The sequence below is a fragment of the Vanessa atalanta genome, chromosome 4 (assembly GCF_905147765.1).
Source record: "Vanessa atalanta chromosome 4, ilVanAtal1.2, whole genome shotgun sequence".
NCBI lineage: Eukaryota > Metazoa > Arthropoda > Insecta > Lepidoptera > Nymphalidae > Vanessa > Vanessa atalanta.
In genome coordinates this window covers 13,855,053-13,870,555 of record NC_061874.1, presented here as the reverse complement: position 1 = coordinate 13,870,555, position 15,503 = coordinate 13,855,053, and the positions used below count along the sequence as shown (strand labels likewise).

The 15,503-nt window shown below is 31.1% G+C and overlaps 3 protein-coding genes across 4 annotated transcripts; 1 reads left to right on the top strand and 2 right to left on the bottom strand.

Annotated features, from left to right (window-relative positions):
* Nucleotides 1–1,949: 1,949 nt before the first annotated feature.
* Nucleotides 1,950–6,225, top strand: LOC125077823 (protein ARV1). Of its 2 annotated transcripts, XM_047689901.1 has the most exons (7): nucleotides 1,950–2,223; nucleotides 2,404–2,523; nucleotides 2,705–2,838; nucleotides 3,393–3,529; nucleotides 3,896–3,967; nucleotides 5,102–5,269; nucleotides 5,634–6,225. In XM_047689901.1, the coding sequence occupies exons 1-7, from the start codon at nucleotides 2,134–2,136 to the stop codon at nucleotides 5,744–5,746; spliced, it is 834 nt and encodes a 277-aa protein (XP_047545857.1). In that variant the 5' UTR covers nucleotides 1,950–2,133; the 3' UTR covers nucleotides 5,747–6,225. The 2 variants fall into 2 exon arrangements, with proteins under 2 accessions (XP_047545857.1, XP_047545858.1); XM_047689902.1 differs by lacking the exon at nucleotides 3,896–3,967.
* Nucleotides 6,226–10,068: 3,843 nt separating this feature from the next.
* LOC125077899 lies at nucleotides 10,069–11,451 on the bottom strand. The gene is made up of 4 exons (XM_047690012.1): nucleotides 11,295–11,451; nucleotides 10,737–10,947; nucleotides 10,404–10,488; nucleotides 10,069–10,203 (listed from the first exon to the last, which is right to left on the bottom strand). Exons 1-4 carry the CDS (start codon nucleotides 11,427–11,429, stop codon nucleotides 10,092–10,094), a joined length of 543 nt encoding a protein of 180 aa, XP_047545968.1. The 5' UTR covers nucleotides 11,430–11,451; the 3' UTR covers nucleotides 10,069–10,091.
* A 1,538-nt stretch (nucleotides 11,452–12,989) lies between these two features.
* LOC125077811 lies at nucleotides 12,990–15,224 on the bottom strand. Its single transcript, XM_047689881.1, has 5 exons — nucleotides 14,945–15,224; nucleotides 14,354–14,540; nucleotides 13,752–13,972; nucleotides 13,441–13,574; nucleotides 12,990–13,250 (listed from the first exon to the last, which is right to left on the bottom strand). Exons 1-5 carry the CDS (start codon nucleotides 15,095–15,097, stop codon nucleotides 13,076–13,078), a joined length of 870 nt encoding a protein of 289 aa, XP_047545837.1. The 5' UTR covers nucleotides 15,098–15,224; the 3' UTR covers nucleotides 12,990–13,075.
* Nucleotides 15,225–15,503: the final 279 nt, after the last annotated feature.

Genomic DNA, 15,503 nt, shown 5'->3' with positions numbered 1-15,503 from the left:
TGCGATTAAACTCTGCTTTGCATTATCTTGACCTATGGCTCTCTGACCACGGCTTATCTTTATCAATAGATAAGACCCAGGCAGTTGTTTTTACTCGGAAAAGACTAATTCCTGTCTTAGACTTGGTCTGTGGGGATCAACGAATCAACTTTGTCAACAAGACGAAATTTCTAGGCATAATACTCGACAACAAACTGAACGGAATTTATCACTCTGAGCATATTATTAAAAAATGTGAAAAGGGCATTAACGTCCTTAGAGCAGTCTCAGGAGTCTGGTGGGGAGCTCACCCCTATTCTCTTAAACTACTGTACAATGCAATAGTTCGTAGTCATTTAGACTATGGACTGTTTGTCTTAGAACCCCTGAATAAAGCCGTTTCTGATAAGATTAATAAAATTCAATACAAATGCCTTAGGATAATTATAGGAGCTATGAAAACTTCTCCCACGAACGCTCTGCAAGTTGAATGTGTTGATCCTCCACTCCAACTGAGAAGACAATTTTTATGCGACCGTTTTGTGGTAAAATCATTACAGTTATCCTCTCATCCTCTCTGGTCCCGTTTAAGCGAATTGTCCCAACTCTGCGTTGGGGCGAACCCCAAAAGTCCATCCTTACTATTAGACAGTTTTTTAAAATTTACGAAACTCCCACATCCTATCTTAAGGTTCCAGTCAAATCCTCTTTTTTCCACTCCATTTAGAGCTCTAGTCTATAATCCATCTATTATCACAGATCTTGGTCTTATTAAAGGGGCCCCTGATTCAAATTCTAATTTTCAAAGATTTTTTAATCAAAATTGGTCAAATCATTTACTTATATTTACTGATGCCTCAAAACTATCCCCTGATAGCTGCGTCGGCTCAGCCTGTTGGATCCCTAAATTCAAAATTGTCCTTCAATTTAAATCCCCTCCTGAAACATCCATCTTTTCTGGTGAAGCGATTGCGATTTTGGAAGCCATCCTTTTTGCCCACTCCCATGACCTCAGAAATACGGTAATTCTGACAGATTCTTTGAGTTGTCTGTTGGCAATTAAGGAAAATCCGTTTCGTAGTAGGCGAAAATTTTTTATCATCTTTAAGATCAGGGAGGCATTGTTTTCCTGTCATCAAAAGGGGCTGGAAATATCGCTTGCCTGGATACCAAGCCACTCTGGTATATCCGATAATGATGCAGCAGACTCGTTCGCTAGAGCTGCTATAACAACTGGCTCTCTTGAACATTTTAAAAATTCATCTCAGGACTTGTGTGCTCTAGCGAAAACTTATCTGGATAAATCCTGGAACTCTATTTGGAAAGTTTCATCAAAATCTAAAGGTAGATTTTACGCATCTCTACAACCAGATATTCCAAGGCGACCTTGGTTTTCTCTTCACAGGCAAGCTAATCGTTGGGTCACCACAACTATCTGCCGACTACGCCTTGGACATGCATGTACCCCCATACATCTTTGTAAAATTAGAGTCAGAGATCACTCTTTGTGTGAATGTGGCCTAGACGAAGGTTCCTTATCCCATATACTGTTTTCTTGCCCCAAACTCCTCCATCCCTTATATGACGTTCTCCCTCCTAAAGCTCCTCGCCCTATTAATGTTCAATGTTTGTTAATGTTTGTGTTCAGTCCATTTTGTAAATTTTTATGTAAATATATTGAGCGTAATAACATTAAGTTGTAAATATTTTTGTGTTTGTTCATATATGTTATCTTAATAATAATTTATGTTTATCTAATTATTTATTATTGTGTTGTTTTAGGTTATGGGCTAACAGAGAGTCAACTTCTATTATGCCTTCAAATTAAATTAAGCCTGTAATCTCGACCGCACCGATCAATCTCCATCGTGTCTTCTCCATCGCACGTGACATTGGCGAAATAATCTGTGCCCTCTTGGCATAAATAAAAGCCAAAATTAAAAAAAAAAAAAAAAAAAGAATATGTTTAAAATGAGTGTTAACAACTTATCGTAAGCCCATGCTTAATAATTCATGTAAACAAAGCTTATAAAGTGAAAACATCACTGTCTTATGATAGTACAAAACATGCTTAATAATTGAACATTTTCTAATGGAATTGTAGAAAAAGAGATTTATACTTATTAAAATAAGAAAATATATAATGTTATTAAGATGAATTCGTATAAATGTGTTAATTGTGGCGTTGCTGCCAGTGCCCTGTATAAAACGTATGGTCCTTCTGTTTTGAAATTAACAAAATGTGTAAGTATTCACAACATTTCTTTATCAACTTAATATTGAATTTCCCATATTTGAAACTGATTAATGATGGTTTGTATACCATAAAAAATAATAAAAAAAACATATAATATATAATATGCTTAAAAAAGGAAATTGTATACACAATATAAAAACTATAAAAAAAATTTAATTTGATTTCAGGAGAGTTGTAAAGGAGTGATAGACAAATACATCGAATATGATCCAGTTATTGTGATGATTGATCTAGTTCTAATGTCTAAGGAAGCACAGCGGCATATTATTTACAACACCGAATTTAAGGTGAAAATATTTTATTTCACTGGTTAACAGTTTCAGTCAAAATTACAGCAATCAGTAAGCTAAAATTGTGTAAAAAATCTAAATTACATAGATTTTTAATTAAAAAAAATGTATAAAAGTTTCTCGGTAATTTTCTTTTTTATTTGAGATAAAACTGTATATATAAAATAATCCTTTACAGTCATATTGGAAGTTATTTATAATTCTCATTATGTTGGAAACATATGGAGTATGGAGAAATGATAGTCTCTTTAATATAGCTATTAATACAGTATGCAATATCAAAAATAATAGTACAATGAATTCTACTTATATGTAAGTATTATTTTTTATAATATATTAGTAATAATTATATTAGTAATACATTTTTGAATATACAATGTGTACTGGTTGTTTAATAGTTTTTTTTTTCATTTGTCACAATTTGCAGAAGTAGTTCTAAAAGAGTTTTTAATGTCTGCATTTGCTGTCTCAAAATTTAGCCATTGTATATATGTGTCTAAATGGTGCAATGGTTAGAACACATGCAACTAAACCAATGGTTGTGGGTTCACATTACTTAATTTTGTAGTGCTTAATTTGTGTTTATATTATATCTGTGGGGCTATTACGTTTATGGAATAGTAACAGTTGCTATCAAATATTTGTTGAGAGTTGATAAATTTAGTCCAACTGGTACAATGAAGGAAAACATTCTGAGGAAACTTGCTTATGTCTAATTTCAATGAAATTCTGCCAAATTTGTATCCGCCAACCTGCATCGTAGCAGGACATTTATAGGCTGTAATACTATTACTTTATTAAACACTATCTAACAGTGATAAAGAGTTACTGTCTAATATTGTAATGTGTTTCTGTATATTTTTCAGTACTTTACCGATAAATATATCAGTACCAGAGCCTTGGATGAGCGATTGTAAAGGCTGGGCATATGAGGAGAAGGAATCCTTGGATCTCTTTATATGGGAGAAAGACTTCTACATTCAATTCTTATCCATATTTACTGGTATGTAAACATATATTTTTACAGCATAGGGACTACCCAATGAACCAATTGGTAAGTGGTCGCCTTTGCCCATACACAGTGGCATTATAAGAAATTAAAAAAAAAATTACATCAACAATGTACCATCAACATTGGGAACTAAGATGTTACATTTCTTATGTAGTTACACTGACTCACTCACCCACTGGAACACAGCATGGTGTATATTAGAGGAGCTATTTGTAATCTAAGTGCATGTTTATTTCATTTATGTCTGTGCCCCCTCCCATTTGGCCATCCCCTAGCATTTAGCAACGACCCATAGTGATTTATGTATCTCTTAGTATGATACTATGTGTACATCATGCATTTTAACATCTGTTTCAGGAGTAATAGTATTCATCACAATAGTTCACTTGTTAATGAAGCTCTTTAAGAAATTTTGTTTTCAAAATGAAGGTAATAAGTTTTTTTATACTTTTCTTTTTTGTAAAAGCAAATTAACATATCTTGTGTAACCAGACAAGTTAAATTTTTTTTTTGTATGTTTCACAAGCTGTTGATACAAATGGGCTAATGTTTTAAAAAATAATAATCATCAGAATTTTTTAAACAGAATTTTTTGGCGGTAGAATATCGCAAATGTAAACCTGTCTGGGTACCACCAACCCATTGTAGTACTTACCAGGACAGGCTTAAAAAAAGCTCTACCGAGAAGTTTTTAGTTTTACAGTAATTTTGTGGACTGTACAGGTAAGGATATTCTTCTATATAAAATGTGCCCCTGAAATTTAGGACATTTTAATGGCGCTGACTGAGCTAGAGGATGAAGTTTGAAGGATCGATAATACCCAGTAGCATTAGCATTTTTTTTAGCATTAGCAGCCCGTAAATGTCCCACTGCTGGGATAAAGGCCTCCTCTCCCTTTGAGGAGAAGGTTTGGAGCATATTCCACCACGCTGCTACAATGCGGGTTGGCGGAATACACATGTGGCAGAATTTCGTTGAAATTAGACACATGCAGGTTTCCTCACGATGTTTTCTTTCACCGTCGAGCACGAGATGAATTATAAACACAAATAAAGCACATGAAATTTCAGTGATGCCTGCCTGGGTTTGAACCCGAAATCATCGGTAAAGATGCACGCGTTCTAGCCACTGGGCCATCTCGGCTCATACCATACCCAGTAGAGTAAAACGGAATTGTGGCGCCATCCTACCAATTTATGTAACTCTTGTTTAATACTTTTTGGCCAAATGTTTTTTATCTTACCTCTACACTCCATAAGTCATTCAAGAGCAAGTTGACAGTTGTGGATGTCCACCTCTCAATATAAATAGATACCCTTGTTGCACTTGTAGCGTATACAGCTGCACGTCCTGAGTTCCCGGTTAGAACGGCGCAAATAAAAAGATTTTGGAGTTTTTTTCTATAAAGTAATGTATGTATATAATAATTGTAATTAAATAAACTTCTTGTTATTTTAAGAGCAATATTAGGACGCCATACAAATTCAACCCATTAAAAATTCCTAAAATTATTATTTTAATTTATTTAGAAAAATGCTGATTATTTAATGGCGTGTTTCCAGTTTCGTTAGCAAGAGTGCTGAAGTCGTTTTCGTTGGCCAACATGAGCCTGCTGTTCACGTTGCCCATGCTGGTGTGGGGCAACTCCGACACGCCGCCCGCCACCAGGCTCTTGCATTACTTGATGGTCTTCGTCTACAGCTTCATCTTCTTCTATAACACATTCCGAGGTGAGAGAACTTACGTACATTTTCACATATAAAACCGTTATTGTGTTAGTGAGTGTGAAAATTGTTATTTCAGATATTCGTTATTGATTTCTTTTTAATTAAATTGTTTGAATAACAATTGGGCCAGCTGATTATAAGTAGTCACTATATTTATCACATTCACCTTCGGAGGCATGAAACCAGGTTAATAAAAGTTTCTACCCCTTTTTACTAAGAGGGGCTTGCACACTGGACAGACGTGTCCGATAATCTATACAATGGGCATAACAAATCACAATTGTTTTAAAAGTTATGAGCATATTATAATATTATGAAATGAAATGTACTGATGTTTAATTCATAATATAAACTTATCTCGTTTCAGTGTTATATGAGAGCCCCAAAATAGTGACTGCAGTAGTCCTCACTATCAGTTACTGTATCAAATACTTGACTACGTTCCATATGACGCCGTTTATCAGAAAAATAACAAGATGAGCATATTACAACAAACTTGTGTACAAAGTATTGGTTACTACACAGATATCTGAACATGTCTGTTAGTCCATAATCCTAATGCAGTAATAAGCAGAGACAATAAAATAAAAGTATTAATTCAATTTAGCATTTGACGCAGCCTAAAATGAGCCTCGAATAAATATCTGTATAATCCCAACATCAATTATATGTTTGTGCTAAAAGCCTATTCATGTAGCAGCTGATGCCAAAAAATAATGATTTTGTCACTTACAAGCGAAGGATTACTTAATAAGTTTTTTTTCTTCTTTTAATTACCCAAAAAAAATGTGCATACAATTAAACTTTCACATTTTTAATACAGATACATTCTCTTTACATAACGACTGACACATACCTTAACCTAAGTAATTGTAATTTCAGTAGTTCGGGATGGCAAAATAAAATTATGTAGTACCATGATGTTTCAATCTCTCTCTATATTTTCACAATGCCCCCAATCATCCAATTGTTTTCCTTAAGACAGCTCAATCACTTTTAAAATAAGAAATAGTGTTACATGCCAGTATTAAATGTTATAAAATAATATCAACTAAAGTTGTACAAATTATTGATTAATTAATTACAATAATAATTGTAATAATATGTAATAATAATAATAATGTGACATTATTAATGATATTATTAATTATGATATCCTATGACGTAGCACCGTATTGGAGGCTAGGGCTAGTCTCGTAACATAATATTAAAATCAAATTAATATCTCCTGAATTTAGAAAACTAAATCCCTATATATATTCCATATTGTTTGTGGTAGATAAGGAATTAGAATAGATTATTTAAAGGATCCTATCACAAGGCACTGATTATTTAAATACAAATTGAAATAAACTAGTTTATTATGTATTTTAGGATGTGAAAAATTGCCACCTGGTGGTAAGCCAGCCTTTAAAAGGCCTGCAAGTGTACTGGCTCACTCACCTTAAAAATATCAACTTTGTATATTTATCGCTAATATTGATATGTAAGTGTTACCCAGACCTGCACAAAACCCACCTGTGAACATTTGAATTGTATATATTATGTAAGTATTCTTTGTCATAAATAAAATAAATATATTTGCAATATCACAGAGTATTTATTTTGCAAAATATATCTGACATTCAATTTACATCTTGGTAATCATATTCTTTATTAAAACTGTACTTATACTAACATAGAAATATACTTTTATACATATCGATCATTATTATTATCAAAGCTAAACAAAATATAATCAAGTCGTGGATTTTTTTAATCTGGAAGACACCTCAAATTGAATTGCAAGCCTGCTTTTTCAAAAAATAAAAGTAAAACAATAACTTAATAAAGGAATGTTAAATAACCTTATTTTACAATTTAAATTGCCCTTTAGTTCTTTACTTAAAATACAATAAACCTTAAAAAAATTTTATTATTATACTTATGTATTGATGGTGTTGAATCTTATCATAGTATACCGTGTTTTACTTTAAAATATTTTTTGAAATTTTACACATGACAACTTGAAATATTAAAAAACTCAAAACTTTCACTCATCGGAGACTATGCAAGCACGTGAGAGAAATAGTTTCTATCATTATAGAAACTATTTATTTTCCTTACACATAGAAGAATTGTCAGTTCGACAACATACTGAAACTACCATTGGCTATAAAAATAGCAATTATAAGTAAAATTTATTGTTTCTTAAATATAATTTATAGCATTAATATTCATAATATCAATACTAATCATTGTAATATTAGACTAGGTGACAGTCATATATGTATACACAGACAAGTATTGATAAAAGAATATTAAATTTCAAAGCAAAGTATTTAATGAGTTTACATTCTACGTAAACAATGTGCAGACTTTATTACATTACATGTAAAACAAAGAATCTATTTTTAACACTTGCAATGTCACAAGTCACCTTCAAAATGTGTTTCATCATCAAAATGTTATTTAGTATTCCTAAAGACGGATAAAAACAAAAATATACAACTAAGATCTATGCTTGGCATAATATTTTGTGCATGTTTGACTATATTAAATTTAAAAAAAAAATCACAACTATATGATAACATAATATATTTAAAAAAAATGTCTTAAAAGAATTAACTAGCTGCTTATCATTCACAACATATACTTAAATAAAATCAGATTAGGCATTATGTTTGAGACAGTTTTGTGATTTCGCCAATATTATCATTCATAACGAAAGAGGGGGCCCTTGTATTCAAGCTGTCGAAAATACTTGAATAATTATGAATGTGTAATTTGAGTATGTTAAATTGTCTGATTGTTGAAAATGATTAAAGGAAAAAAATATAATTTTTAATGTTAAAATTATTCTTTACTAAAAATTATAAGGAACAAAGTGGATTATCGTTACCACAACAGTCTTTGGTGAAATTGAGCTCAAGCAAAAAAGTATAATAATCACCATTATAATAGAAGCTAATGTTACAATCACTACACTAAACATATTTATGAAGGTTAAGGAAATGGCAAGTGTAATTATTATAGCTTATTTCATCAACTTTATAAATTATTATTAAAGATTCAACAAATCTATTTTAAATTTATTTAAGAATGTGAACAACCCTTTGTCTTTTTTTTAATTACATTTGTTTTATATAACACTTACGTACAAAGGATTAAACATTTATTTACCAAGCAAATAACAAGTTTCAATATTAAAGAATTTATAGAGGATATTGTCATTATGCCTCTGGTGTTAGGCACCCAGGTAATTTTTTCAGCTATATAATCAGAATTGCTTTCCAACAGGAAAATGTTACGAACATGCTTGCCGTGATTCTAATTGTCGTACACAATTGTAATTTATAAAGTATTCGTTTTTAATATTCATTTGTAATATACTTATATTCCTCTGATAGTCTTTTATGTATATAGGGCATAAAAAATTTATCAGAATTGAAAATTAGTTACTAAAAAAGTTAACATTAGTATTATTACATTAATTAGCATAGCAAACATAATTTGAGCAATAATGTATTTCATTGTTTGTAAAACAACTGTAACAAAGGATTTAATTTATAAATGAATCAATGGTTTTACTGTTGTATCGCTAAAGTTGTCTAGTAAATTTATGCCATAAATTATAATGCAACTTTCCAAAGAAATAGAAATAAATAATACCCAATCAGCTTCAACAATATAATCTAAATTTATAATAATCAGTTTATATTCAATATCAACAAACAGGAAAATGATAGAATAAATTATATTACACAATACAATCCTCGGTAAATAAATATTTAAACTTTGTTGCTATTAATATCTAAACAAATAAATTATGACCGATCAAGTGAGAGATTACGGAACCAATGGGGGATCGTCTTGACCTATCATCACGTCCTCATACATAACATCATTACTTCTTTTTAAATTAATCTTTTGATGAATATATTCAATCAAATTATATTTCCTAATAACTAACACCAAGCCAGAGACAACGAGAGCTATTGTGAATATTGAAACAACGGCGGCTGTAGCATCGTGATTCGACGATGACTCTGATTCAGCTACGCAGTCGTCTCCATTCCTCACATACTGTTCTAAACAATAGCATTCATGTGAAGTTCCATTGCATACTTGATTATTCCCTGGGCAGCTATTCAACTGGCTTGTGTTGCAGAACAGGATATGCTCTGTTAAAAAGAATAAAGTTCTCGAATATCACGTCCTGAATGAATTGATTCAATTAAATAATTGTTTAGGTAGGTACTTACCCGTGTATGCGTAAGATACGAAATTTATTATTATTGTTGCAATAATATCAACGATTTTGATACCCATATTTCTCGTGTATAGGTCTCTCGAGGACTCACATCACAATTTTTCACAGGATTATGCAGTTTTTGTCTATTTTGCTTTCGGTGAATCTTTATTCGACTTCGTCGCGCAAGCAAAACAAATGTCAATTGTCACATTGTCAAAATCAAAATGTCACTGAACTGACTGTCTAAAGTTTTTTTTTTCTTCTCTGACTTAAATCTACTGTTATTCAGTCTGCGTTTTTTTAAATTTGGAATAACGTTTTGTTAATGCTGAGCAAAAATAAAACAGTAATATTATATACTTTACACTTTATTTATAAACGATATTAAAGAAATTAAATTGATTTTTTTTAATTCTATTACAATTTTTAAAAGACACATTTTGAATTATAGCAAATAATATATTAAATTTCACCTTCAAACAATGTACTTAATATATATATTAAATAATAATAACAAATTTTAAGTCTTTGGTTAATTTGATTGTGTATAAATTATTTGCCTTCTCCTATTAGATACACTTTTTATTTAATTTAGAAATTATATTCATCCCCAGTACCATAGGTGTACTTTTCTGGAAGAACGTAGTCAGCAGGATCATGACCTACAGCTTCCACTCCACCATTACCATCCTGAGGGCCCTCTCTGTTCCAAAAAAAAATAATAATTAGTAAACAATCTAGTGTGTCAGTACTAGTGTATTTTTATTGCAATCATTTAATATTTTTATTAATGTACATTAATTAACATTTCTTAAATAATCCACGCATAAAAAAACGTTAGCTATGGTTATATGCACTGAAAATCAAAAAATCTCGTATATAATAAATATTTTTTAATCATACCTTAGTTCTTCGTGATCATTCGCTGACTTTTCAACTTTTTCTACTTCTTCTTCTTCAGCTTCTGGTTCCTCTTCACGATATCTTTCTAGAATTAGATATATTATAAGATAATAAATTATTTTTGAAAATAAAACATTAAACATTTGAGACACCTAATTAATTTTAACACACTACTTGTATCTTTTGTTCCCATAATTCCTACATACTGCGAAGCATATTTTGGACTGAGACAAATATTTATTTATAAATATACTAAGAAAATAATCTAAAATTCGTCTTCAGGAATTTAATTAAGATTTTAAATTAACGTAAAACGAATCTTGCTCAATTCACCTCTTTTCTCTTGAGGATGACTGTGGGCTCCATCGTGACCTTCGTCATCTAGTCCAAACGAGTCTTGTGTTTCAAGCTCATAGTTGTCTCCGGCCTTTTTGTGGTAGGAGTCGAAATGTTGGTAACCTTTTTTGCCACCGCCAGTCTTCTTTCTGGAATATCCGATCTCTCCGTCACCTTCGCTTTGGTAAGTTTTGTGAAAATTTTCAGGCTGAAAGATTTTTTAAGAATATTTGTGAGAATTTGAATACACAAGAGATAGTTTATTTGTTTAATAAATTAGGGTACTAATAAAATTATAAAAAATATGCTTTTCGAGTTGAAAATTTTTGATTTTATTTTCTTTTTTTTTTAGTAGGTTCAATATAACATAATAATTATAGTTCTTACAAAGAACGGTTAGGTACCATCTAATCTTCAAACATCTAGCCATTCAATCACACAAGAACACTGTTTTTTATGCTAAGATATAACATATTATTTTTAATGCTTTCCAATGCAAATATATATATAACGGTTAAAAGTATTAGGTTAAAATAATTAAAATTAGGTACTTACTGGTGCAGCCCTGGTTTCCCGGACATATGACCCAATTGACATCGTGTCATCGACCATTTCCAAATCATGGAGTGTTATAGCCGGCATAGCTATAGCCAAGTGCAAAAAACCCAATGCAAGTAGCTTTAATTCCATGATTGCTCAAAAATAATTTAAAGTCTAAAAAATATTATCCGCTACTAACAATTTGTGTTTTTATTTATAATAAATAAAGCAATAAAAATTCGATTTAAAAATAATTGTTCTTGAATTACTTGTGTAATTTTTAAATTTAAACAAAAACTATGTTAACCACATAAATCTTTGTCACGTTTATGAGTTTTTACCGATAAATTGACAAAAACTGTTCCGTCCGTTCGTAGCGCACCGTTTAAGAACTCCACATTATAGTTCAAATCTTGTATTTTATATAACGGTTGATCGCAACCGCGAAGTCTTTCACAATATAACGCCAGCTCTAGTACAATGCTTCTCACTTACTTCTTACCTATTGTTTATAGACTAACTATTTTATTTACAATTTTCTTTTAATCGTATTACTCAAACGCATTGAACTATTGCTACAGTAGGTATCTCGTTTAAAATATACTAAAACCTCGGAAATCGTGCGGAATCTTCGGATATTAGTTTTTTCTATTGGCTTAGTTGTTTCTTGAGTTTGGTATTTTATAAAAAAGGTGTCCTCGTTTATTAGTCAGTATAGTTTGGGCTTTGGTATATATCAAAAATTATAAGTACTTTTCTTGGTTGTAATTTGTATTTTTTTTTTCGAGATTCCTTTTCGAAAGCTTATTTTGGATATTGACCAGGATATAAATTCATATAAATAGAATTTTTATTTAATTTATCAAATATAATTTATAATTTCATAAACATTTGCAATAATTGTTGGAAAATCTATAGCCGTTGCCAAAATATTTCGAGGGCAAAATTTCACCGGATACCCATTGTTGCGAATGGCAAATCATAAATATAGACGTGATTTAATTTTGTAATCAAGATTTAAAGAACAGAAAGCAAGAACTGATAATATGTCGCAAATAGCTTATTGAAAACGTACTTGTGGTTCTTTACCGTGTGCAGTGATCCGTGAACTGTCTCATGTTACGTAGTCCATTTAAATATGGTATCTATGATTAATGCGGTGCATAAAAATGATGTGGTTTTTATTACGTATTATCTAGACGTTTATATTTTACTTCGATGTTATAATAAAACTCGCGGCTTTATTCGTGATTTTTGATCATGCTGTTTTTTTTTTTAACTTTTTAAATTCGTTTTCGCGCGGACAAATAAGGGTCTACATAAAATGGTTTTATATTGAAGGACAAAAATGCATAGAAAACAATGTTGCATTTTTTGGGTCAGGGCCTCTAGCGAACACAGAAACCTCACCAGTTTTATAACCATCGGATATGATGAAATAGTCTAGGAACGCATGGATTATATATTCACAAATCTTCATGTTTATTTATTCAAATATGATTCGACAATTTCAATGACTTTTGTACAACAACAATCTAAGGGATCAGCCATTATGAAGAAAACCAGTAGCTGTGACACTGGTTTAACATATTATAATTTATATTCTGTAAAATTACGATTCAAAAATGGTTATAATTGAATAAAGTATATTTTTATTTCGATATCAAACAAATGCCTTCCATATTTGATATCAGAAATAAAACAACTGTATTTGTATTCAGTAAATTCTGTATATTTTCAGCTATCACCAAACCGTCAGTTCCAATTAAGATTCAAACAAGTTGCCATATTAAGTGTCAAGTTTTTCCTGTCTTAGGGAACGCTGTATAAACTTGAATGGTTTTTTCTTTGTTTTCAACCGTTTCTTCACTATTAGGCGTACCGTTCGACGCTAATTTTATAGCATTCGGAAGAACTTCAAAGTTTAATTCATATTCTTTTTTTAATCGTAGTTCATCCAACACTTTTGCTCTGTAAAGAAAATGCTTTGTAAAATTAACTTGTAGAGTTAAATATGCCTGAATGTTATTGTTATAATTAGCTATTCGTCTGACTAAAGTGAAGTTTGATTTGCCCAGTTATAATTTTATTTCTCTGAACGTAGGACCAGATCAAATAAAATTACAAAAAAAAATACCTGATTGATGTTTTGACTACTAACATAAGCTTATTGTCAGCCACATCAAAGCGTAGCACTGGAAATCCTGAATCTCGTCCCCTCTGAATGGAGTTTTTGGCGAGCATATGAATAATCTCCGACGCTCTTGGGACATCTGGTGGTACCATTAATATTACCTATAAATAAAATAAAAATAATATCATTTATTGTCTCAACAATTTCAAGCGGCTATAAAAACGCTCTGCGAACGTTGAGGTGAACATTAATTTATTGAGCCTTGTACTTAAAATAAATCGTTATTATATTGTTTCGTTTTCTTTTGATCATTTTTTACACTAGGCAAATTAACTTACTTGTAATATATTATGAGCACTGTATTTCTCATGTAAGGCTGGCGCTCTCAAGCAATGAGCTGTAAACAACATCAGTTTTCGTGATCGAGAGCAACGCATACAGCGAGCCCATTTTTCCAACATCGTCGCGTCCCAAGGACACACTGAAGTACTTATTGCGAGACCTCGGATTTGTGACCAGCCGCGCTTGGCTTCTTGTTGTTCCGCTAGCATTGAGTGACCTGGTATAATGCAATTGGTAAAATTGAATGTTCCAAATGTAAATTTGCTCGTAAATAAATATAATCTAATATTTTGCTGGGTTAATTATTGTTCATCCGTCATTGCAAGGATTAACAAAAGCAACTGCTGCAATATTGACAATGACTGCAATATTATTTAAAATATTTTTATTATAATTAAAATTAAGAAGACGGAAAAATAGACGCCAGATATCATGATGGTCACTTCCGCTCATATACATTTTTAAATCACCTCTATCACTTACAGGATACGTTGTCAATAGACAAATCGTTGAAAAAAGACAATATAATATGAAAATGTAACAAAAAAATCCGACTTTTGATTCTTATTTTTTGTTTCCGGTTAACGAAAGATAATACCTTGAGCTAAGGTTCTGGCGATGTAATCAGATAACACGACATTATAACTATTGGAGCCAGGTGTCTTGTTAACGAGTCCTGGCCAAGCCAGCCGAGAGTTTTCTCGCACAAATCGAAGTATACGAGGCACATCTGCGGGTCGGGCACGGCGTACTCGCATCCGGGGCTCGTCTTCTGTACCTTGTACCTAGTCAAAGAATACCAGAATTTTAACAACATATTAAATGTGAGTGCATAATATATCATATTATTCTGTCATTATTGACTTATGATCGTTTCGAAAATATATATTAAGTTTTTTGTTCATCATAATAGCATGATCCAAATGTATATTTTAAATGTTAGCACTACTGTTAATATTGATTTGAAATTTAGTAAATGTAAGTATCCAGTTGTTTTATTAGAAAATTGAATACCGAATTTAATAGACTGGGTTGCTTACAGGGGAGATATATATAATATTGCCCATTAATTGCTGTGGAGGGAGTTACTACATCCCTATTATATAGTGGGCAATATGTTACAATTATTCTACAGAAATTACTAAGAAAATTTTGTTAAATGTTAGGAGTATAATAATTATCAACTGACCATTATTTGCTTCGATTTTGAATCAGTTTTGGGCTTATCGGCGTAGTTTCGCTTGAATTCATAAAAATTGATCGTTTTAACTTTATATGATGGCATCTTTGTAAAAAAATTCTTTGTTGATAGCAATTTCAGGTAACTGATTATTAACGTCATTGTAAGTGTTGATGGGGGGTTTAATTAAAACTATTTATGTTTTCGATGTAACATTTTCAGCTTTTTTTAATATTAGGTTTGATATAAATAATTATTTAATATGACATGGCCGCTTGGTGACAGCTGATCTGACTGATTTTTTTTTTACGAATTCGAATGGGTCTACTAATTATCAAACAGTCTTTAAAGATTGTATATAAAGAAATATTAAGAAAAAAGAACAATATCAAAAATTTTTAAATAAATAATATTTCTTTAGAATTTAAGTACATAGGTACTTATTATATATATAGGAATATATTTTTATTCAAAATATTCTGATATTCTTACTGTTATGTTTGTATTCTTTGAATACAGAATATTTCCAGAATAATATTTGTCAATGAAAAATGTTTTGCTTTAAATG

Excerpts from the sequence above, each read along its gene's own strand:
- LOC125077823 (XM_047689901.1), top strand. The coding sequence starts at position 2,134 with ATGAATTCGTATAAATGTGTTAATTGTGGCGTTGCTGCCAGTGCCCTG. Across the intron at positions 2,524-2,704 it reads TTTACAACACCGAATTTAAG|TCATATTGGAAGTTATTTAT; the intron begins GTGAAAATATTT and ends AATCCTTTACAG. Across the intron at positions 3,530-3,895 it reads ATTCTTATCCATATTTACTG|GAGTAATAGTATTCATCACA; the intron begins GTATGTAAACAT and ends CATCTGTTTCAG.
- LOC125077899 (XM_047690012.1), bottom strand. The coding sequence starts at position 11,429 with ATGGAATTAAAGCTACTTGCATTGGGTTTTTTGCACTTGGCTATAGCT. Across the intron at positions 10,948-11,294 it reads GGGAAACCAGGGCTGCACCA|CCTGAAAATTTTCACAAAAC; the intron begins GTAAGTACCTAA and ends AAAATCTTTCAG. Across the intron at positions 10,489-10,736 it reads TCATCCTCAAGAGAAAAGAG|AAAGATATCGTGAAGAGGAA; the intron begins GTGAATTGAGCA and ends ATCTAATTCTAG.
- LOC125077811 (XM_047689881.1), bottom strand. The coding sequence starts at position 15,097 with ATGACGTTAATAATCAGTTACCTGAAATTGCTATCAACAAAGAATTTT. Across the intron at positions 13,575-13,751 it reads GTGCTCATAATATATTACAA|GTAATATTAATGGTACCACC; the intron begins GTAAGTTAATTT and ends TTTTATTTATAG. Across the intron at positions 13,251-13,440 it reads GTGGCTGACAATAAGCTTAT|AGCAAAAGTGTTGGATGAAC; the intron begins GTTAGTAGTCAA and ends TTTTCTTTACAG.